This window comes from Lepus europaeus, chromosome 5 (genome assembly GCF_033115175.1).
Source record: "Lepus europaeus isolate LE1 chromosome 5, mLepTim1.pri, whole genome shotgun sequence".
Classification (NCBI taxonomy): Eukaryota; Metazoa; Chordata; class Mammalia; order Lagomorpha; family Leporidae; genus Lepus; species Lepus europaeus.
In genome coordinates, this window is record NC_084831.1 from 37,340,175 (window position 1) to 37,358,656 (window position 18,482).

The 18,482-nt window shown below is 44.5% G+C and overlaps 1 protein-coding gene across 7 annotated transcripts in view; it reads right to left on the reverse strand.

The window, feature by feature from the left end:
• Nucleotides 1-18,482, reverse strand: part of IPP (intracisternal A particle-promoted polypeptide) — a 116,007-nt gene that overhangs the window by 34,407 nt on the left and 63,118 nt on the right. For 4 of the 7 annotated variants that reach the window (XM_062191206.1, XM_062191212.1, XM_062191211.1 and 1 more), the window contains exons 1-4: nt 16,946-16,988; nt 12,290-12,628; nt 6,025-6,456; nt 204-359 (exon numbers count right to left, since the gene is read on the reverse strand). In XM_062191206.1, coding sequence (XP_062047190.1) covers nt 204-359; nt 6,025-6,456; nt 12,290-12,581 — 880 coding nt within the window. In that variant the 5' untranslated portion in view covers nt 12,582-12,628; nt 16,946-16,988. Of the gene's footprint in view, nt 1-203; nt 360-6,024; nt 6,457-12,289; nt 12,629-16,289; nt 16,659-16,945; nt 16,989-18,482 lie in introns of those variants that run through there. The other 3 variants (XM_062191209.1, XM_062191207.1, XM_062191208.1) reach the window with 2 other exon arrangements.

Genomic DNA, 18,482 nt, shown 5'->3' on the forward strand with positions numbered 1-18,482 from the left:
GAGCTGGCCTGGAAGAGGGGCAACCGGGACAGAATCTGGCACCACGACCGGGACTAGAACCCGGTGTGCCGGCGCCGCAGGGCAGAGGATTAGCCTAGTGAGCCATGGCGCCGGCCTCAGACACCTACATATTCTGACATGTTTCAACAAAATATTAAAAGACTTTAACCTTTAAATTTCTTTTACTTTTTAAAGTCTCTCACCTACTGCATACAGGTACTTTCTTGCTTTCTTCCGAGGTCGAACCTTGGACGTTTGTAGAAAACTGCAAAACTTGTTTTCTTTGGGAGACTTGCACACCTCACAGTACTCTTTCAAAAGTGTTTGCAATGCAACACGAAGATTAAAATCAGATACTCCTAAAGCAATGTTCAAAAACACGTTTTAAGCATGTAATATTGAAAAGACATTTTCTGTACAGACATTTATAGAAGACATTTCTATAAAGATAAGATTCATTTACGAATCAAGAATTAAAAACAAATCATCAAATAATGATGTTTGTTTCCCACAATACCAAATATTTTTTTCATTGCTACTGAAAAGCATAATTCCCTTAAATCAAAGATTGTTATTTTTTAAAAAGATACTTTATAATTTGAAAACATATATATATGAAGATTCCCAAATAAAGACAGTAAAATAAAACAGGATCACAATTATCTAATACAATGAAAAAAAGCAAAAAATCCTATACTTATAATCTAGTAACAAAAGATATAAAGTTGCCGGCGCCGCGGCTCACTAGGCTAATCCTCCGCCTTGCGGCGCCGGCACACCGGGTTCTAGTCCCGGTCGGGGCACCGGGTTCTAGTCCTGGTTGCCCCTCTTCCAGGCCAGCTCTCTGCTGTGGCCAGGGAGTGCAGTGGAGGATGGCCCAAGTGCTGGGGCCCTGCACCCCATGGGAGACCAGGAAAAGCACCTGGCTCCTGCCATCGGATCAGCGCGGTGCGCCGGCCGCAGCGACCACGGCGGCCATTGGAGGGTGAACCAACGGCAAAAGGAAGACCTTTCTCTCTGTCTCTCTCTCTCACTGTCCACTCTGCCTGTAAAAAAAAAAAAAAAAAAAAAAAGATATAAAGTTATTATGTCAACAGAGTCTGCCATCTATCAGGACAAATTGGTAGCCAGTCCACACGAGTGGGATACATCCCTGGTTTTGTTATGTAGACCCTAATACAAGATCACTAACAAGATCTTCAAAAAGAGATGTGGGTCCAAGTGCCTGAGCATGGACCTCATGTCTTTATTCTTCCACCACCCTCATGCCTCAGGTTAGAAAAAAGTGATGAGAACATAGCCCTCAAATTTTAGATTACAGGAAACAAAGTAGTCACACTAGGTAGAAAGGATGTCAAGAATTAGCTCTTAGGCTATGAGAGTAGAATGTGTACAGAGTTGCCTAAGTTAGGTATGTGCAAGATTTCAAGTAAGGGGCCGACACTGAGGTGTAGTGGGTAGATTTTATGAGCTATTGGTTTTATACTACAGTATTACCTCATCTTTTTTTAAAATTTTTATTTATTTGAGAGACAGAGAGACAGAGACAGACACAGCTCCCATCATTGATTCACTTCCCAAATACCCACAATGGTCAAAACTGGGACAGGACCAAGAACTCAATCTAAGTCTTTCACATGTGAGGCACAAACCAAATTAGTTGAGCCATTTCTGCTGCCTCCCAGGGTCTGCATTAGCAATAAACTAGAATCAGTACCTGGAGCTAGGAATCAAACTCAAGTCCTTGGAAGTGAAACGAAGGCATTCCAATCGTGCTCTAAATGTCCCCTCCCTGAATTATCATTTAGTTTAATTTTCTACAAACTTTCTGAAGCTGCCTGACACCATTCTAGGGTGATTCTCTAAAATGCAAGAAATTAGACCTTTCTCTCTGTCTCTCTCTCTCACTGTCCACTCTGCCTGTCAAAAATAAAAATAAAATAAAATAAAATGCAAGAAATTGATTGGCATATTGTCACATATCTAATTAATATTAAATTGACTGAATGATTCCAGTAGTAAATAAAAAAAATCAAGAAAAAATATCTACACATTTCTTCACAGAATTACATCTCTTCAATGCATAATAGTATATAAATTTATAATAGTTATATTGTAATCCTATCATAACCTAATGTTTCAATGCATGACAACAGTAAAACAGTATCTTGAAACCAAATCTAACATGTTTTTTTATTTTTATTTTTCAAAGATTTTATTTATTTGAGGCTTGCGCTGCAGCGTAGCGGGTAAAGCTGCTGCCTGCAGTGCTGACATCCCATATGGGCACCAGTTTGAGGCCTGGCTGCTCCGCTTCCAATCCAGCTCTCTGCTATGGCCTGGGAAAGCAGTAGATGGCCCAAGTGTTTGGGACCCTGCACCCGCATGGGAGATCTGAAGGAAACTCCTGGTTCCTGGCTTCAGATTGGTGCAGCTCTAGACATTGTGGCCATCTGGGGAGTGAACCAATGGATGGAAGACTTTTCTCTCTCTGCCTCTGCCTCTCTGCAACTCTTCCTTGCAAATAAATAAATAAATCTTTAAAAAAAAAAAAAAAGATTTTAGGGTTACAGAAAGAGAGAGGGGAAGAGAGAGAGAAATGTCTTCCATCAAATGGTGCATTCCCCAAACGGCCGCAACTGCCGAAGCTGGGCTGATCCAAAACAGGAGTGAGGGCGCCGGCACACCGGGTTCTAGTCCCGGTCGGGGCACCGATCCTGTCCCGGTTGACCCTCTTCCAGGCCAGCTCTCTGCTGTGGCCAGGGAGTGCAGTGGAGGATAGCCCAAGTGCTTGGGCCCTGCACCCCATGGGAGACCAGGAGAAGCACCTGGCTCCTGCCATCGGATCAGCGCGGTATGCCGGCCGCAGCGCGCTACCGCGATGGCCATTGGAGGGTGAACCAACGGCAAAAGGAAGACCTTTCTCTCTGTCTCTCTCTCACTGTCCACTCTGCCTGTCAAAAAAAATAAATAAAATAAAAAAAAAAAAAAAAAAAACAGGAGTGAGGAGCTTCTTCTGGGTCTCATGTGGGTGCAGAGGCCCAAGGATTTGGGCCATCTTCTACTGCTTTCCCAGGCCATAAGCAGATAGCTGCATAGGAAGAGGAGCAGCTGGAACATGAACCCGCACCCATATGGGAGGCAGGTGCTGCAGGCAAAGGCTTAGCCTACTATACCACAGCACTGGCCCTAAAGTTGTTTTTCAAAGTAAATTTTAATATTGTCATTTTTCTAATATAAAGACTAAAATTTTTTAAACTATGAAGTTACTATATCAATATAAAATTATTAGAGAGAGAAAGGTCTTCCTTTTGCTGTTGGTTCACCCTCCAATGGCCGCTGCGGCCGGCGCATCTCGCTGATCCGAAGCCAGGAGCCAGGTGCTTCTCCTGGTCTCCCATGGGGTGCAGGGCCCAAGCACTTGGGCCATCCTCCACTGCCTTCCCGGGCCATAGCAGAGAGCTGGCCTGGAAGAGGGGCAACCGGGACAGAATCCGGTGCCCTGACCGGGACTAGAACCTGGTGTGCCAACGCCGCAAGGTGGAGGATTAGCCTAGTGAGCCGCGGTGCCGGCCTAAAATTAATTTTCTAATAAGGAGCCGGCGCTGTGGCACAGTGGGTTAACACCCTGATCTGAAGCGCTGGTATCCCATTCGGGCACCGGTTCTAGTCTTGACTGCTCCTCTTCTGATCCAGCTCTCTGCTATGGCCTGGGAAAGCAGTAGAGGATGGCCCAAGTTCTTGGATCCCTTCACCCACATGGGAGACCTGGAAGAAACTCCTGGCTCCTGGCTCCAGATCGGTGCAGCTCCGGCCATTGAGACCAATTGGGGAGTGAACCATTGGATGGAAGACCTCTTTCTCTCTCTCTCTGCCTCTCCTCTGACTTTCAAATAAATAAATAAATAAATATTTTTTAAAAAATTTATAATGAGAACTTACAGGATTTGCTGAGTCTTGTTTTTTAGACCACACACTTTTCTCAAATGTTAATTCTTGCTAAATTTTTTAGGGTGGCATGAGGAAACTTTTTTATTTTTTAAAAAACATTTATTTATCCTCCACCTTGCGGCTCCGGCACACCAGGTTCTAGTCCCGGTTGGGGCGCCGGACTCTATCCCGGTTGCCCCTCTTCCAGGCCAGCTTTCTGCTATGGCCAGGGAGTGCAGTGGAGGATGGCCCAAGTGCTTGGGCCCTGCACCCGCATGGGAGACCAGGAGAAGCACCTGGCTCCTGGCTTCGGATCAGCGAGATGCGCTGGCCGCAGCGGCCATTGGAGGGCAAAAGGAAGACCTTCCTCTCTGTCTCTCTCTCTCACTATCCACTCTGCCTGTCAAAAAACAAAAAACAAACAAACAAACAAACAAAAACACAAAAAACATTTATTTATTTGAACGGCAGAGTTAAAGAGAGAGAGACAGAGAATCTTCCATCCACTCGTTCACTCCCCAAATGGCCGCAAGGGCCAGAGCAGGGCCTATCCAAAGCCAGAAGCCAGGAGCTTCTTCCAGGTCTCCCACATTGGTACAGGGGCCCAAGTACTTGGGCTCTTTTCCACTGCTTTACTAGGTGCATTAGGGAGCTGGACCAAAAGTGGAGCAGCAGGGAATCAAACCAGCATCTATATGAGATGCCAGTGCTACAGGCAGCAGCTTAACCTGATATGCCACAGTGCCAGACCCAGAAAATTTTTTTTAAAAATTATTTTAGGAGCTGGTGTCGTGGCAACACCTGCAACACCAGCATCTCATATGAGCCCTGGTTCAATTCCCAGCTGCTCTGCTTTGGACCCAGCTCCTGCTAATGGCCTGGGAAAAACAAGTGCTTTAGCCCCTACTATCCACGTGTAAGACCCAGAGGAAGCTCCTGGCTCTTGGCTTCAGCCTGGCCCGGCACCAACAGTTACAGCCATCTTAGGGAGTTGAACCAGTGGATGGAAGACTTGTCCCTGCATAGCGCTGATTTTCAAATAAATAAATAAATCTTTAAAAATTATTTTAAGTCATTAAGTGTTTTTTTAAAAGTATTTATTTATTTTAATTTTATTTGATATACAGAGAAATCTTTTATGTGCTGGTCCACTTCCAAACACCTTCAACAGCCAGAGCTTGGCTAGGCCAAAGCCAGGAGCCCAGCATTCAATCAGTATCTCCAAGGATGGTGTCAGGGGCTCAAGTACTTGAGTCATCATCTGCTGTGCTTCCCAGGTGTGCATTAGGAGAAAGCTGGAATCAGAAGCGAAGCGAAGACTCAAAGTAGACATTCCAATATGGGATACAGAAGTTCCAAGCAATGTCTTAACTGTTGTGCCAAATGACTGCTTTTTTTAAAATTTTTTATTTATATAAGGTGAACAAATTTCATGTATTTCATATATACAGATTTAAGAGCATACTGACTCAAGAGGAAATCTTACACCAAAATGATTAGTATTACCAATAATAGCAGTTGTTACATTAACTCTCAGTAATTTTATCTATAACACTAATTTTCTTTAGTCATTAATCTAAAAAAATTGATTCAAATGTTGGGTAGAAGAGCTGGTGCTGTGGCATGGTGGGTTAAGCTGCCGTCTGCAACACTGGCATCCCATAAGGGCGCCAGTTCACCCTACTTCTGATCCAGATCCCTGCTGATGCACCTGGGAAAGCAGTGGAAGATGCCCAAGTCCTTGGGCCCCTGCATCCCCATGGGAGACCCAGAAGAATCTACTGGCTCTAGGCTTCGGTCTGGCCCAGCTCTGGCTGTTGTGGCCATTTGGGGAGTGAACCAGAGGATGGATGACCTCTTTCTCTCTCTGTAATTCTGACTTTCAAATAAGTAATAACTAAATATTTAAAAAATAGTAATAATGCATAGAAATATTTAAAAAAGTATATCTATACATAAACACAAGTGTTGTCTTACACACAGTTATCATTCACTAAATTTCACTGAATTGAAAAATCAAAGCACTTTACTACGTTTCAGACAAAGTCACTGGACAATGAATCAACTAACTTGATAATACAGCAAAAAAGTTACCTTCTATATACTTTAAAAGCCTCTGAGATGGTAATAAAGGAAATCGAATCGGGTCTAGCACTTCCACCACATGTTTTCTTCTCTTTCCCAGATCTTTCAGAATCCACTGCATTGCGGCTAAGAAGACTTGGTATTCATCCTCAATGCTAAGTTCTTCACTTCGTAAAATTTTGATCAGCTGATCTTTTGTAAGTGCCAGGAATTCTTCCCCACTATGAACCTCCAGGAAATGGACATGAATGTAGTTTTCTGTGAATTCCAAAAGATCATGGCAAGCAATTTGCTCAGCGAACTGAAAGATCCCAATGCAGTTCAGTGGATCAATTTGTCCTTTCAGAAATCCACAGCAAAGATTAACAACTTCAGTCAACTGTAGCATGTCTGCTGCAACAATCAACTCTTGAACATTATTCACACCTATGTTCACTATACCTAGGGAAGCAGGGAGACAAAGTCTGTAAAATAAAGACATTTGACCTAACATCCTCAAAAATTATTATACTTGATTTCACTGATAGCTTAATGTTTGCAGGGTAGACAGATGCTAAAGTAAAGACAATAAAGGATCTGAGGAAAGAGAAAAAACATCAAATGATAACGATATCTAACATTTATAGAATGTTTACAACAAACCATACACAGCATTGTTTTATACATTAATTTCTTACTACAAGCCCATATGGTGAGTATTAATTCTTTTCAGAAAGATTAATTAATTTGTCAACAAGTCATATAGTTAACCAAGTTGCAGGTTAGGGATTGCCACCAAATTTCATGCTTTTAACATAAAGTTATATATACATAATAAACATTTACTGTGGCACTGGGGAGAGTAAGACTATTCAATTATGACAAAGCACCACACAATTTTAGTTTTTAATATTAGGCATAACCAAGAGTCTACAACATGAGAGGCTATTAAATTCTTAAGTTATAGGCCAGTGCCACGGCTCAACAGGCTAATCCTCCGCCTTGCAGCGTTGGCACACCGGGTTCTAGTCCCGGTCAGGGCGCCGGATTCTGTCCCGGTTGCCCCTCTTCCAGGACAGCTCTCTGCTGTGGCCAGGAAGTGCAGTGGAGGATGGCCCAAGTCCTTGGGCACTGCACCCCATCGGAGACCAGGAGAAGCACCTGGCTCCTGCCATCGGATTAGCGCGGTGCGCCGGCCGCAGCGCGCCAGCCGCGGCGGCCATTGGAGGGTGAACCAACGGCAAAGGAAGACCTTTCTCTCTGTCTCTCTCTCTCACTGTCCACTCTGCCTGTCAAAAAAAAAAAAAAATCTTAAGTTATATATACTGATTTTTTCGCCAGAGAGCTTCATTTCCATAATTTACATAATGAATTTTGGAGGACATCAAACAGCCAATTTTATTTAAGGAAGAAAAAAATCACTCTAACTCTCATCCCAAAAAGGATAAACTCTTCTTTTGACCTTATACTGTTTTTTTTGTTTTGTTTTGTTTTGTTTTTTTTAAGATTTTATTTATTTATGTGAGAGCCAGGCACCTCCTCCAGGTCTCCCACGAGGGTGCAGGGGCCCAAGAACTTCCTTCCCAGGCCATAGTAGAGAGCCGGACTGGATGAGGAGCATTCAGGGCCGGGGCTGTGGTACAGTGGGTTAACACCCTGGCCTGAAGCACCACCATCCCATATGGGTGCCAGTTTAAGACCTGGCTGCTCCAAATCTCATCGCTGCTCCATTTCCCATCCAGCACTCTGCTATGGCCTGGGAAAGTAGCTGAAAATGGCCCAAGCCCTTGGGCCCCTGCACCCGCATGGGAGACCCAGAAGAAGCTCCTGGCTCCTGGCTTTGGATCGGCACAGCTGCAGCCATTGCAGCCAATTGGGGCATGAACCAGCAGATGGAAGACCTCTCTCTCTCTCTGCCTCCCCTCTCTGTGTAAATCTGACTTTCAAATAAATAAATAAATCTTAAAAAAAAAAAAAAAAGAAAGCAAGAGGAGCAGCTGGGACAGGAACCAGTACCCCTACGGGATGTCAGCACCACAGGCAGAGAGTTAGTCCATTATGCCACAGTGCCGGCCCCACTGACCTTATACCTTTTTTAATTTTACTCTTTTCATAATATTCATACCACTAATTTGTCCAAAGTTTGTATCCCCAGTTGGATTTATAAAGTCTGTTTGGGCAACATTTTCCCCCTCTGAATTCCCAATGCCTGGCACAGACTAGATAATAAAAAAATTTTTTTAAATGAATGAATGGCCAAAGATATTCAGAAGAGAGGAAGAACATAGCTCAGTGAATGCAAACAGGAGGTTTTCCAAAATAAATGGAATCTAGCAAGGAAATAAATGGTAGCAGCTGCAGAGAAAACTGAGATTAGAGTTAATTAAATGAAATGGAATTTACTACAAACTTGAATAACATAAGATCATGGGTTGTGATGGAAGGAGGCTGAATGATTACTACTGGATAATGCCGAGAGTAATAAAAACAATGTTCCACAACTTAATAGGACTGAGAGCACTGTAACATTTACATTTTTGAAAATTTATATCATTTAATCTTCACATGAATTATAAAGTGCTATTATTTCCACTTTATAAATACGGAAAACGAGGCTCTTCTAAGCTTATTTCTATTTCATAAATATCGAATCTGTACTACCTTTAAAGCTATGTAAAGGCAGAGACAATGTCTGTCTGGTTTATCGTCATATCAATCGCTACTATCTGGCTCAAGAAAGGTACTCCATAAACATCCATTGGAAAAAATGATTGACCAGGGGCTAGCACTGTGCAGCAAATTAAGTTGTAGCTTGCAATGCCGGCATTCCACATGGGCACTGGTTTGAGTCCCAGCTGCTTCACTTCTGATCCAGCTCCCTGCTAATGCACCTGGGAAAGCAGCAGAAGATGGCACAAGTACTTGGGCCCCTGCCACACACATGCGACATCTGGATGGAGTTCCAGGCTCCTGGCTTCAGCCTGGCTGCTGCAGCCATTTGGAGAGAGAACCAGCAAATGGAAGATTTCTATCTCCCTCTCTCTCTTATTATAACTCTGCCTTTCAAATAAACAAAGAAGTCTTTTTAGAAAAAGATTGACTAAGGTTAAATGAAATACCTAGTCTCACACAGCCAATTAATGGCAGAGCCTGATCTTAATCTCAGGTTACTTGATTCTAAGTGAAGTACATAAAAACCTAAGGTGAGGGGCCAGCATTTTGTGGCCAGCTGGGGAAAGAACCAGCAGCTGGAAAAGCTCGCTCGCTCTCTTTCTGTCTCTCCCTCTCTCTGCCTTTCAGATAAATGAATAAATCGTAAAAACAAAACAAAACAAAAACAAAAACAAAAACACACACACACAAAAATCTAAGATGAGAAATGAATGGTCAATGATGAATGACAAGTCTAAAGCAGATAAATAGAATAACAGGTTGTGCTATCCTCACTACAAATTTCCCTGCCCAATAAAAACCCAATACTCAATTCCCTTTCATCCTTACCAACAGAACCTTGACTTTATTGTGGGTGTCAAGTGTGATTTATTTAAAATTACATTTCTTGGCCGGCACTGTGGCTTAACAGGCTAATCCTCCGTCTTGCGGCACTGGCACACCGAGTTCTAGTCCCGGTTGGGGCGCTGGATTCTATCCTGGTTGCCCCTCTTCCAGGCCAGCTCTCTGCTATGGCCCAGGAAGGCAGTGGAGGATGGCCCAAGTCCTTGGGCCCTGCACCCGCATGGGAAACCAGGAGAAGCACCTGGCTCCTGCCTTTAGATCAGCGAGATGCGCCGGCCGCAGCGGCCATTGTAGGGTGAACCAATGGCAAAAAGGAAGACCTTTCTCTCTGTCTCTCCCTCTCTCACTATCCACTCTGCCTGTCAAAAAATAAAATAAAAAAAATTAAAAAAAAAAGTCTCCAAATGAAGGTTATGATTGTACTCTGAAATTTTCCAAAAAGCAATAAGAAACAGCACAGAGAAAAGAAATCATTTTTTGTTGTTTTCCAGATTTAAATGCCATGCATTATAAAATAATATTTTACTGGGCCACATAATTATCTCCCACCAAGCAGTCCCTTAAGAAGAACACAGTATATTCTTAAAACAAGACAAAATAAATGTAATCTTTGTTTTCAAACATTTTTCCCGATTAGAAAAGTAACATTTTCATCATGGAAAAAAATTTTAAGATTGAAAAATATAAATATCAAAACACATTAACATGTTAGTATATTTCTTTCTGGGCCAGCACTGTGGCATAGCCAGCTAAGCCCCTGCCTGTAGCACTGGCATCCCATGTGGGCTCTGGTTTGAGACCCAGCTGCTCCACTTCTGAGCCAGCTCCCTGCTAATGTGCTTGGGAAAGCAGTGGAAGATGGCTCATATCCTTGGGCTCCTGCCACCCACTTGGGAGATTCAGATGAAGCTCCTGGATCCTGGCTTCAGACTGGCCCAGCGTTGGCTGTTGGACCATTTGGAGAGTGAACTAGCAGATGGAAAATCTCATTCTCTCTGTCTCTGTTTCTCCCTAACTCTGGCTTTCAAATAAATAAATAAATAAAAATTTTTAAAAAGTATATTTATTTCAATTTTTTCTATTAATGTTACATAACATAAATAATAGAAATATAAAACAGAAATAGAAATATAAAAATAAAAGGTTTTTTAAAAGAAAGGGTATCTTCCCATTAATTTTTTTTATGATTTATTTATTTAAAAGGCAGAATTAGAGAGATGGAGAGGCAGAGAGAGAGAGAGAGATCTTCCATCAGATGGTTCACTTCCCTAATGGTTGCAACAGCCAAGGCTGGGTCAGTCCAAAGCCAGGAGCTTCATCCAAATCTCCCATCTGGGTGGCAGCTGCCCAAGTACTTGGACCATCTGCTGCTTTCCCAGGCCATTAGCAAGGAGCTGGATTGGAAATGGAGAAGCCAGGACTCAAACAGGAGCCCACATGGAATACTGGTGTCACAGGAAGCGTCAGGGGCTGGCGCTGTGGCCTAGAGGGTAAAGCTGTGGCCTGAATGCTGGCATTCCATATGGGTGCCAATTCAAGTCCTAGGCCCTCCTCTTCCCACGTCCTTGGGCCCCTGTACCCATGTGGGAGCTCCGGAGGAAGCTCCTGGCTCCCAGCTTCAGATTGGCCGAGCTCTGGCCATTGCAGCCATTTGGGGATTGAACCAGTGGATGGAAGACCTCTCCCTGCTTCTCCAGTCTCTCTGTGCAACTCTTTCAAATAAATAAATAAATCTTAAAAAAAAAGCAAAACAGTGACTTTACCTGCTACGCCACAGCACTGGCTCCAAGATCATTTTTGTGTGCATTTTCTTATGTCATTAAAACTATTTAAAAACATGTAAAAATAAATATTTTGGACAAAATATTATATGCTAATTAGAGACATTTTGGGGAAGAAAAAAATAGAAGGGAAAAAATAAGAATCTTTCTTGGGGCTGGCATTGTGGAATAGTAGGTAAAGTTGCTGTCTGCAACACCAGCACCCCATCTGGGCGCCAGTTCGATTCCCAGCTGCTCTACTTCTGATCCAGCTCCCTGATAATGGCTTGGGAAAGCAGAAGATGGCCTAAGTGTTGGGCCCCTGCCACCCATGTGGGAGACCTGGCTGCAGTTCCTGGCTCCTGGCTTTGGCCTGGCCCAGCATGTGCTGTTGTAACCATCTAAGGAGTGAACCAGCAGATGGAAGACCTCTCTCTTTGTCTCTCTCTCTTTCTCTCTCATTCAAAATAAATAAATAAATCTTAAAAAAAAAAAAAAAAAAAGAATCTTCCATATTCCACCACCTACAGATCAACAGCATCAGCACTCCAGTCCTTCTCATGCATAAATACACACAAATGATTTTGTTTTTTACCAAACTTGGGTGAAATTTTTATCCTATTTTTTTCATTTAATATAAACATTCTCCATGATTATATATATATATATATATATATATATATATACACACACACACCCATGTTTAAAATCATTTGCAAGATCTAAGAAATATTCCATTATATATGTACCCATAATATATTTAACCACACAACCTACTGAGACAGATTGTATTCAATTATAAACTATAATAAATTATGTTGTAATAAAATTTTGGGCACATAAATATTAATTCCTTATGATTTCTAGAAAGGAGTTCTGGGTCAAAGACAGGAACTTTTCAAAGTCTCATAATAACATGTTGCTAAATTATCTTCTAAGTAAGAAAAATTTATGTTCCCATAATAGTACACAAGTAAAGTATAATTTTTCATTCACAGCAACAGGCTCACATAACATACCTGTGTAAATAAAATCTAGAAGTATCCGAAAGATTCCAGCTTCAATCCCTAGAATCTCTACAACATCTTTTGAGGACTCCTTCATTCCTCCAGTGAACAAAGCTGCAAAGTAAGGACTGCTGGCAGCCAAAACCAGCCGATGAACTTGAAAAGTTTCCTGCCCAACTTGCAGCTGGACATCACAGAAATGCTGTCCATTCCTCATTTTATTGATCTGAGCTAAGATGAGTTGGGCATGTTTATCTGATGAAAAAGGACTATCACTAGTCTTAGAACAGCCTTCAGTAGCCATGACGACAGATTAATTAAAAGAACTGTTATCCATAATCTGCTCCCAACCTGAAAAATAAAATACAAAGATACCCAACATATTTTTGTGTTAAACAATGTCTTCTATTTATACACGTAGCAAGCATTAACTACACTTAACAATATATTCAAGGACATAAAACACACATGAAACAAATAAGGTGTGGGACTACTTCTAATTTGGTTTCAGAGAAGGAAATAAGTAGTGGAGGTTGGGGGGAGGGAACATGGTACGTTGGGTTAAGCCACCACCTACAACATTGCATCCCATATAGGTTCTGGCTAGTCTTAGCTGTTCTACTTCCAACCCAGCTCTCTGCTAATGTACCTAGAAAAGCAGTGGAGATGGCCCAAGTACTTGAGCCCCTGCCATCCACATTGGAGACCTGAATGCAGTTGCTGGCTCCTGGCTTCAGCTTGGCCCATCCCTGGTTGCTGTAGCCTTTTGGGGAATGAATCAGTGAATGGAATCTCTCTCTCTCTCTCTCTAAATATATATACATATATTTCAGTAAATAAATAAGTCTTTAAAAAATAATGGGGGAGGCTGACACTATGGCATAGTGGGTAAAGCTGCCGCCTGCAGTTCAAATCCCAGCTGCTTCACTTCCAATCCAGCTCCCTGCTAATGCACCTAGAAAAACTTTGAAGATGGCCCAAGTCCTTGGGCCCCTGCACCTGCGTGAGAGACCCACGCAGAAGCTCCTGGCTTCAGATCGGTGCAGCTCTGGCCATTGCAGCCAACTGGGGAGTGAACCAGTAGATGGAAGACCTCTCTCTCTGCTTCTCCTCTCTCTGTGTAACTCTGACTTTCAAATTAAAAAAATAACAATAATTGGAGCATGCCTCACAGAATAAGATCTGAACCAAATACTAAAAGACAAATGGGCACAACTGTTTGGCTTAGCAGTTAAGAGGCCACTGGGGACATCCCATGCCATACAGCAGTGCCTGGGCTGGATTCCCAGATCCCTTCCAGATTCTAGATTCCTGCTGATGCACACTCTGGGAGGCAGCAGGTGATAGCTCAAGTACTTGGGTTCCTGATCCAGATTGAATTTCCAGCATTTGTGGTGTGAACCAGTAGATGGGAGGTCCCTCTGCCTTTCAAACAAATACATAAAAATTATTTCTAAAACAACAAATAGAATTAAGGCACAAAGAGAGGACATAAACTCTTGGGGTAGAGAAAAGAATATAAGACAAATGGCACAAACAAGTTTTTGTACGTTGTAATAAGAAAGCACACATTAGCCGGCACCATGGCTTAACAGGCTAATCCTCCGCCTTGCGGCGCCGGCATACCGGGTTCTAGTCCCGGTCAGGGCGCCGTATTCTATCCCGGTTGCCCTCTTCCAGGCCAGCTCTCTGCTATGGCCCGGGAAGGCAGTGGAGGATGGCCCAAGTCCTTGGGCCCTGCACCCGCATGGGAGACCAGGAGAAGCACCTGGCTCCTGGCTTCGGATCAGCGAGATGTGCCGGCCGCAGCGGCCATTGGAAAGTGAACCAACGGCAAAAAGGAAGACCTTTCTCTCTGTCTCTCTCTCAGTATCCACTCTGCCTGTCAAAAAAATAAATAAATAAAATAAGGAAGCACACATCACAGCCAGAATGAAATTTCAAAAAAGCAATTGTTCTCAGCCCAAGTGTCTGCCAAAAATCCTTCAAACTGGGGGTGGGGTGAGGGGCTGACTTTGTGGCACAACAGGTTAACCTGATGCTTGTAATGCCCACATCCCACATCAGAGTGCTGGTTCAAGTCCAGCTGCTCTACTTCCTATCTAGATTTCTGCTAATGTGCCTGAGAAGGCAGGAGATGATGCCCCTGACACTTAGACTCCTGCTACCCATCTAGGAAACCTGGATGGAGTTCTTGGATCCTGACTTTGCCCCAGTCTAGCCATGGCTGTTGTGGCCCACAGGGGAATGGACCAGCAGACAGAATATACTTTGTGTGTGTGTGTGTGTGTGTGTCTGTTGCCGTTGCTCTGCTTTTCAAATAAACATAAATGGCCGGCGCCGCGGCTCACTAGGCTAATCCTCCGCCTTGCCAGGTTCTAGTCCCGGTTGGGGCACCAATCCTGTCCCGGTTGCCCCTCTTCCAGGCCAGCTCTCTGCTGTGGCCAGGGAGTGCAGTGGAGGATGGCCCAAGTCCTTGGGCCCTGCACCCCATGGGAGACCAGGAGAAGCACCTGGCTCCTGCCATCGGATCAGCGCGGTGCGTCAGCCGCAGCGCGCCAGCCGTGGCGGCCATTGGAGGGTGAACCAACGGCAAAAGGAAGACCTTTCTCTCTCTCTCTCTCTCACTGTCCACTCTGCCTGTCAAAAAAAAAAAAAATTTAAAAAAATTCAAATAAACATAAAAAAAATCTTTCAAATTGTATGATTTTTCCAGCATACAAAGCCCTTCTGGATCTTTGCTAAAATTCAAGACTCTGTCCAAATATAACTTCCTTCAGGAACCCATCCCTGATCCTCTCTAGGAACTTGGGGCTCACTCTGAGCCTTCTGATTACAGCCTATTATCACATTCTACATCTCACCTGAAGCACACATGCACACTCATGCACTGAAAGATCTTTGAAAAACAGTCCCCTAAGGGCACAGACTATCTCACAGCTATAGCACCAGTCTCTAACACGGATTAGGTTTCCAAATATTTGTGAAAGGAATAACAATGATAAATAAAAGCTTAAATGTTCTTAAACTGTTAGCATTTCCACACTTTATGCCAATTTCACGTTAAAAGGTGAGAAAAATGATAATCTTGCCCAAGATGGGAGAGAGGGAAACTGAAGTTCAGGTCCCCAAGGATACAATGTTATTTTAATGACAGTCTTCAGTATCTGAATCCAGATCTTACTCTAAGCCTGGGCTTAGAGTATTTCCTACTGTATCACATTGCATAGGAATTATTAGGCTTGGTTATAAAGAAAGGGCCTTGCAACTCAATTATAGATATTTGGCCCTTAGTCTTTACAGATTCCTCATGAGCAAACATGACAACAGCCATATTTCAGAACTGTTATCTGGCTCTTTAGAGGAATGAGCTACAGTGTAATGAAGTCATCTTAAACAGCCCTACAGCTTCACCACTGAGGATCAAAGAGATAAATCCAACTTACCTTCTGAACAAAGAAACCATGAGATGCCATAACACAGAGGTGTGGCAATAAAACAGAGGGAAGTTTAAGATGCCATAAAGGTTTTATAATTTAGGCATCAAGGCAAAATGGCAATAAGACTGACATAAATTGTGTGGAATGACACTAGAAAACAGTGGTTAAGTTTATAGCATTCAAACTTATCAAAATCAAAACAACTGATTGTCAGGCGTATCTAGGAATTAACTTATTGGGAAATTTGAGATGTTCTAACATAGCTGCTAAAACTTCAGATCAGTATCTACACAACATCAATATGTTACATTTAACTGGCATATAAAAACAGCATATTTGTCTCTACACGGAAATTTGACCTGCAGATATTATTAAATATGACACGGCTTTTTTCTGTTTGGGATTTCCCCCTGTCCGCAGACTCTGGTTGGACCCCAGTGGGTTTGATTACAAGGCCCCTGCTTCAAAGTATCAGGTACACCCTCTGGGCTGAAACTCGGCCTCCTGCTACAGTAACCAGAGTTCACTGAACGTTAACTCTGGCGCAGAGCGCAGAAACCCCAGTCTGTTACCTGGTTTCTCACAGACTGCTGATACAATCCCACTGCCAGGGAGGTACGTATCTCCATATTTCCAAAGGGAAACAGCACAAGCCTGGGACACTACATGATGGGGATGTAAACCGCAGAGGGGTTTAAGGAGACCCAAACTTGAAAAGCAGATTATTAAGAAACGGTGGAGACGCCCAAAGGGACCAAAGACGTTGTGCTGGGCGACCTTGAATTCACCGCCAAGAGCATCAGGAAACCGCTTCAGCAAAGGGCGTCGTTAAGAATCCCGCGAGGAGCGGCCCCAAACCCCGGGCTTTGTGCTCGAGTCGGGGCCCAGAGAGCGGCCCTAAGCGGCTGCGACACTAAAAGGCTCGTAATCACCCCGGCGCTGCCTAAGGGGCAGGTTACGGATCTCAGACAGCAGAGGGGCCGAGGGAGCCCGCCTGCGGCTTCCCCAGCGGGGGTCGGGGTTGGGTGGGGGGAGCCGCGGCCGTGTGGAGCCCAGGAAGCTCCGAAAACACTGGGGCCCTCTGAGCAGCGCCTGAGACGGCTAGAAGCACGGCGAAGGGAAAACCATTTCCAGGGGGCTCTTCGCGCTCTCGACTTAGGGGTCCCGGGAGCCGGAGAGGAAGTCCCCACCCCCGTCACGGACGCGCGCGGGCGCAGGCCCTGCTTACCCGCCGCTCCCCTCTCCCGGCGGGCGCCCGCTCGGGTCCTGCGCGCGCAGGCGCGAGGCGGCGCGAGCGCGAAGGGGGATGGGGGGAGCCGGCGGGGCTGCCGGGGCGGTGCGGTCCGCGGAGGGCCGAGACGCCGCCGGGCTGGCGAAGGGGGTCCTGCGTGCGGCCGGGCCCGGCCTTCGACCGCACGGGTGCGGGGCTCTTCCCGCTCGCGGGTAGCGGGGCCGCGAGCGCTCGCTGCAGCGGCCCAGGGCCTGCGCCCGCCATTTCACCGGCAGCCTCGCCGCAGGTGGCGCCTGGACGGGCGCGGATGCCGGACGCGGGGCTTCTCTGTCAGAGCCTTTGCTGTGGCTCCTCGGGGCTGAGGCCAGCACCGGATGGATGTCTGCTGTGAGGGAAGGGAAACTGCAAAACGCCCAGTTCTTTTCACTGTTGAACCTCCTAATGTGTCGCAGGTGGCTTTCAGACTTTGGATCCCAACCTACAGTGAACAAAAACACTTTTTTTTTACAGAAATTCAGTGCCTCATGCGTGAGTATGTAGTTGTATATATCTAAATCGAAACTTTCACAAAACAGTATTTAGCCATGCACTACGTTTCTGTTTCTTTCGTTATCAAAAATGATAAAATGGACCTATTATCAGGATACACTGTTGAAGACTTGGAAATGAGCGAGAGGTTATTGGGTGCCCTTCTTTTTTTTTTTTTTTTTTTTTTTAAAGGCCAGTGATTTCTTTTTTTTTTTTTTTTTTTGACAGGCAGAGTGGACAGTGAGAGAGAGACAGAGAGAAAGGTCTTCCTTTTGCCGTTGGTTCACCCTCCAATGGCCGCCGCGGTAGCGCGCTGCGGCCGGCGCACCGCGCTGATCCGATGGCAGGAGCCAGGTGCTTCTCCTGGTCTCCCATGGGGTGCAGGGCCCAAGCACTTGGGCCATCCTCCACTGCACTCCCTGGCCACAGCAGAGAGCTGGCCTGGAAGAGGGGCAACCGGGACAGGATCGGTGCCCCGACCGGGACTAGAACCCGGTGTGCCGGCGCCGCAAGGCGGAGGATTAGCCTAGTGAGCCGCGGCGCTGGCCTATTGGGTGCCCTTCTGGTGGAAGGCTGGACATTGTCTGGTAGCTGCTGGAAGGGTCTGAATCCTCCACTAAGCTGTTTTACAAGAAAACTGGTAGTGTTTCATTCTCATCCACCTTGTAGAAAAGATACACCAAGCCATTACATTTTATTGACCTATGGGATATTAAATCAGTTTTGCTCCTCTTCACAAATTTATTTCAACGTTCCTGATTCTTAGCAAATTTATAAAGCATTCCTGTATTATTTTACTGGCTCCCTCATTAATGAGGTAAATAAAATATATATATTTATATTTGTGTGAAAGTCATTATGTTACTTCTCAGAAAATTATACTTTAGCACCACTAAATTTTATGAGTTACTATTGGATTGTACCCAATAATTTGAAAAACATGCTTTACAATACTAGGACCAGTTATGGCAACATAGGGATGGGAATCCAATTTCTGTTCTTGTTT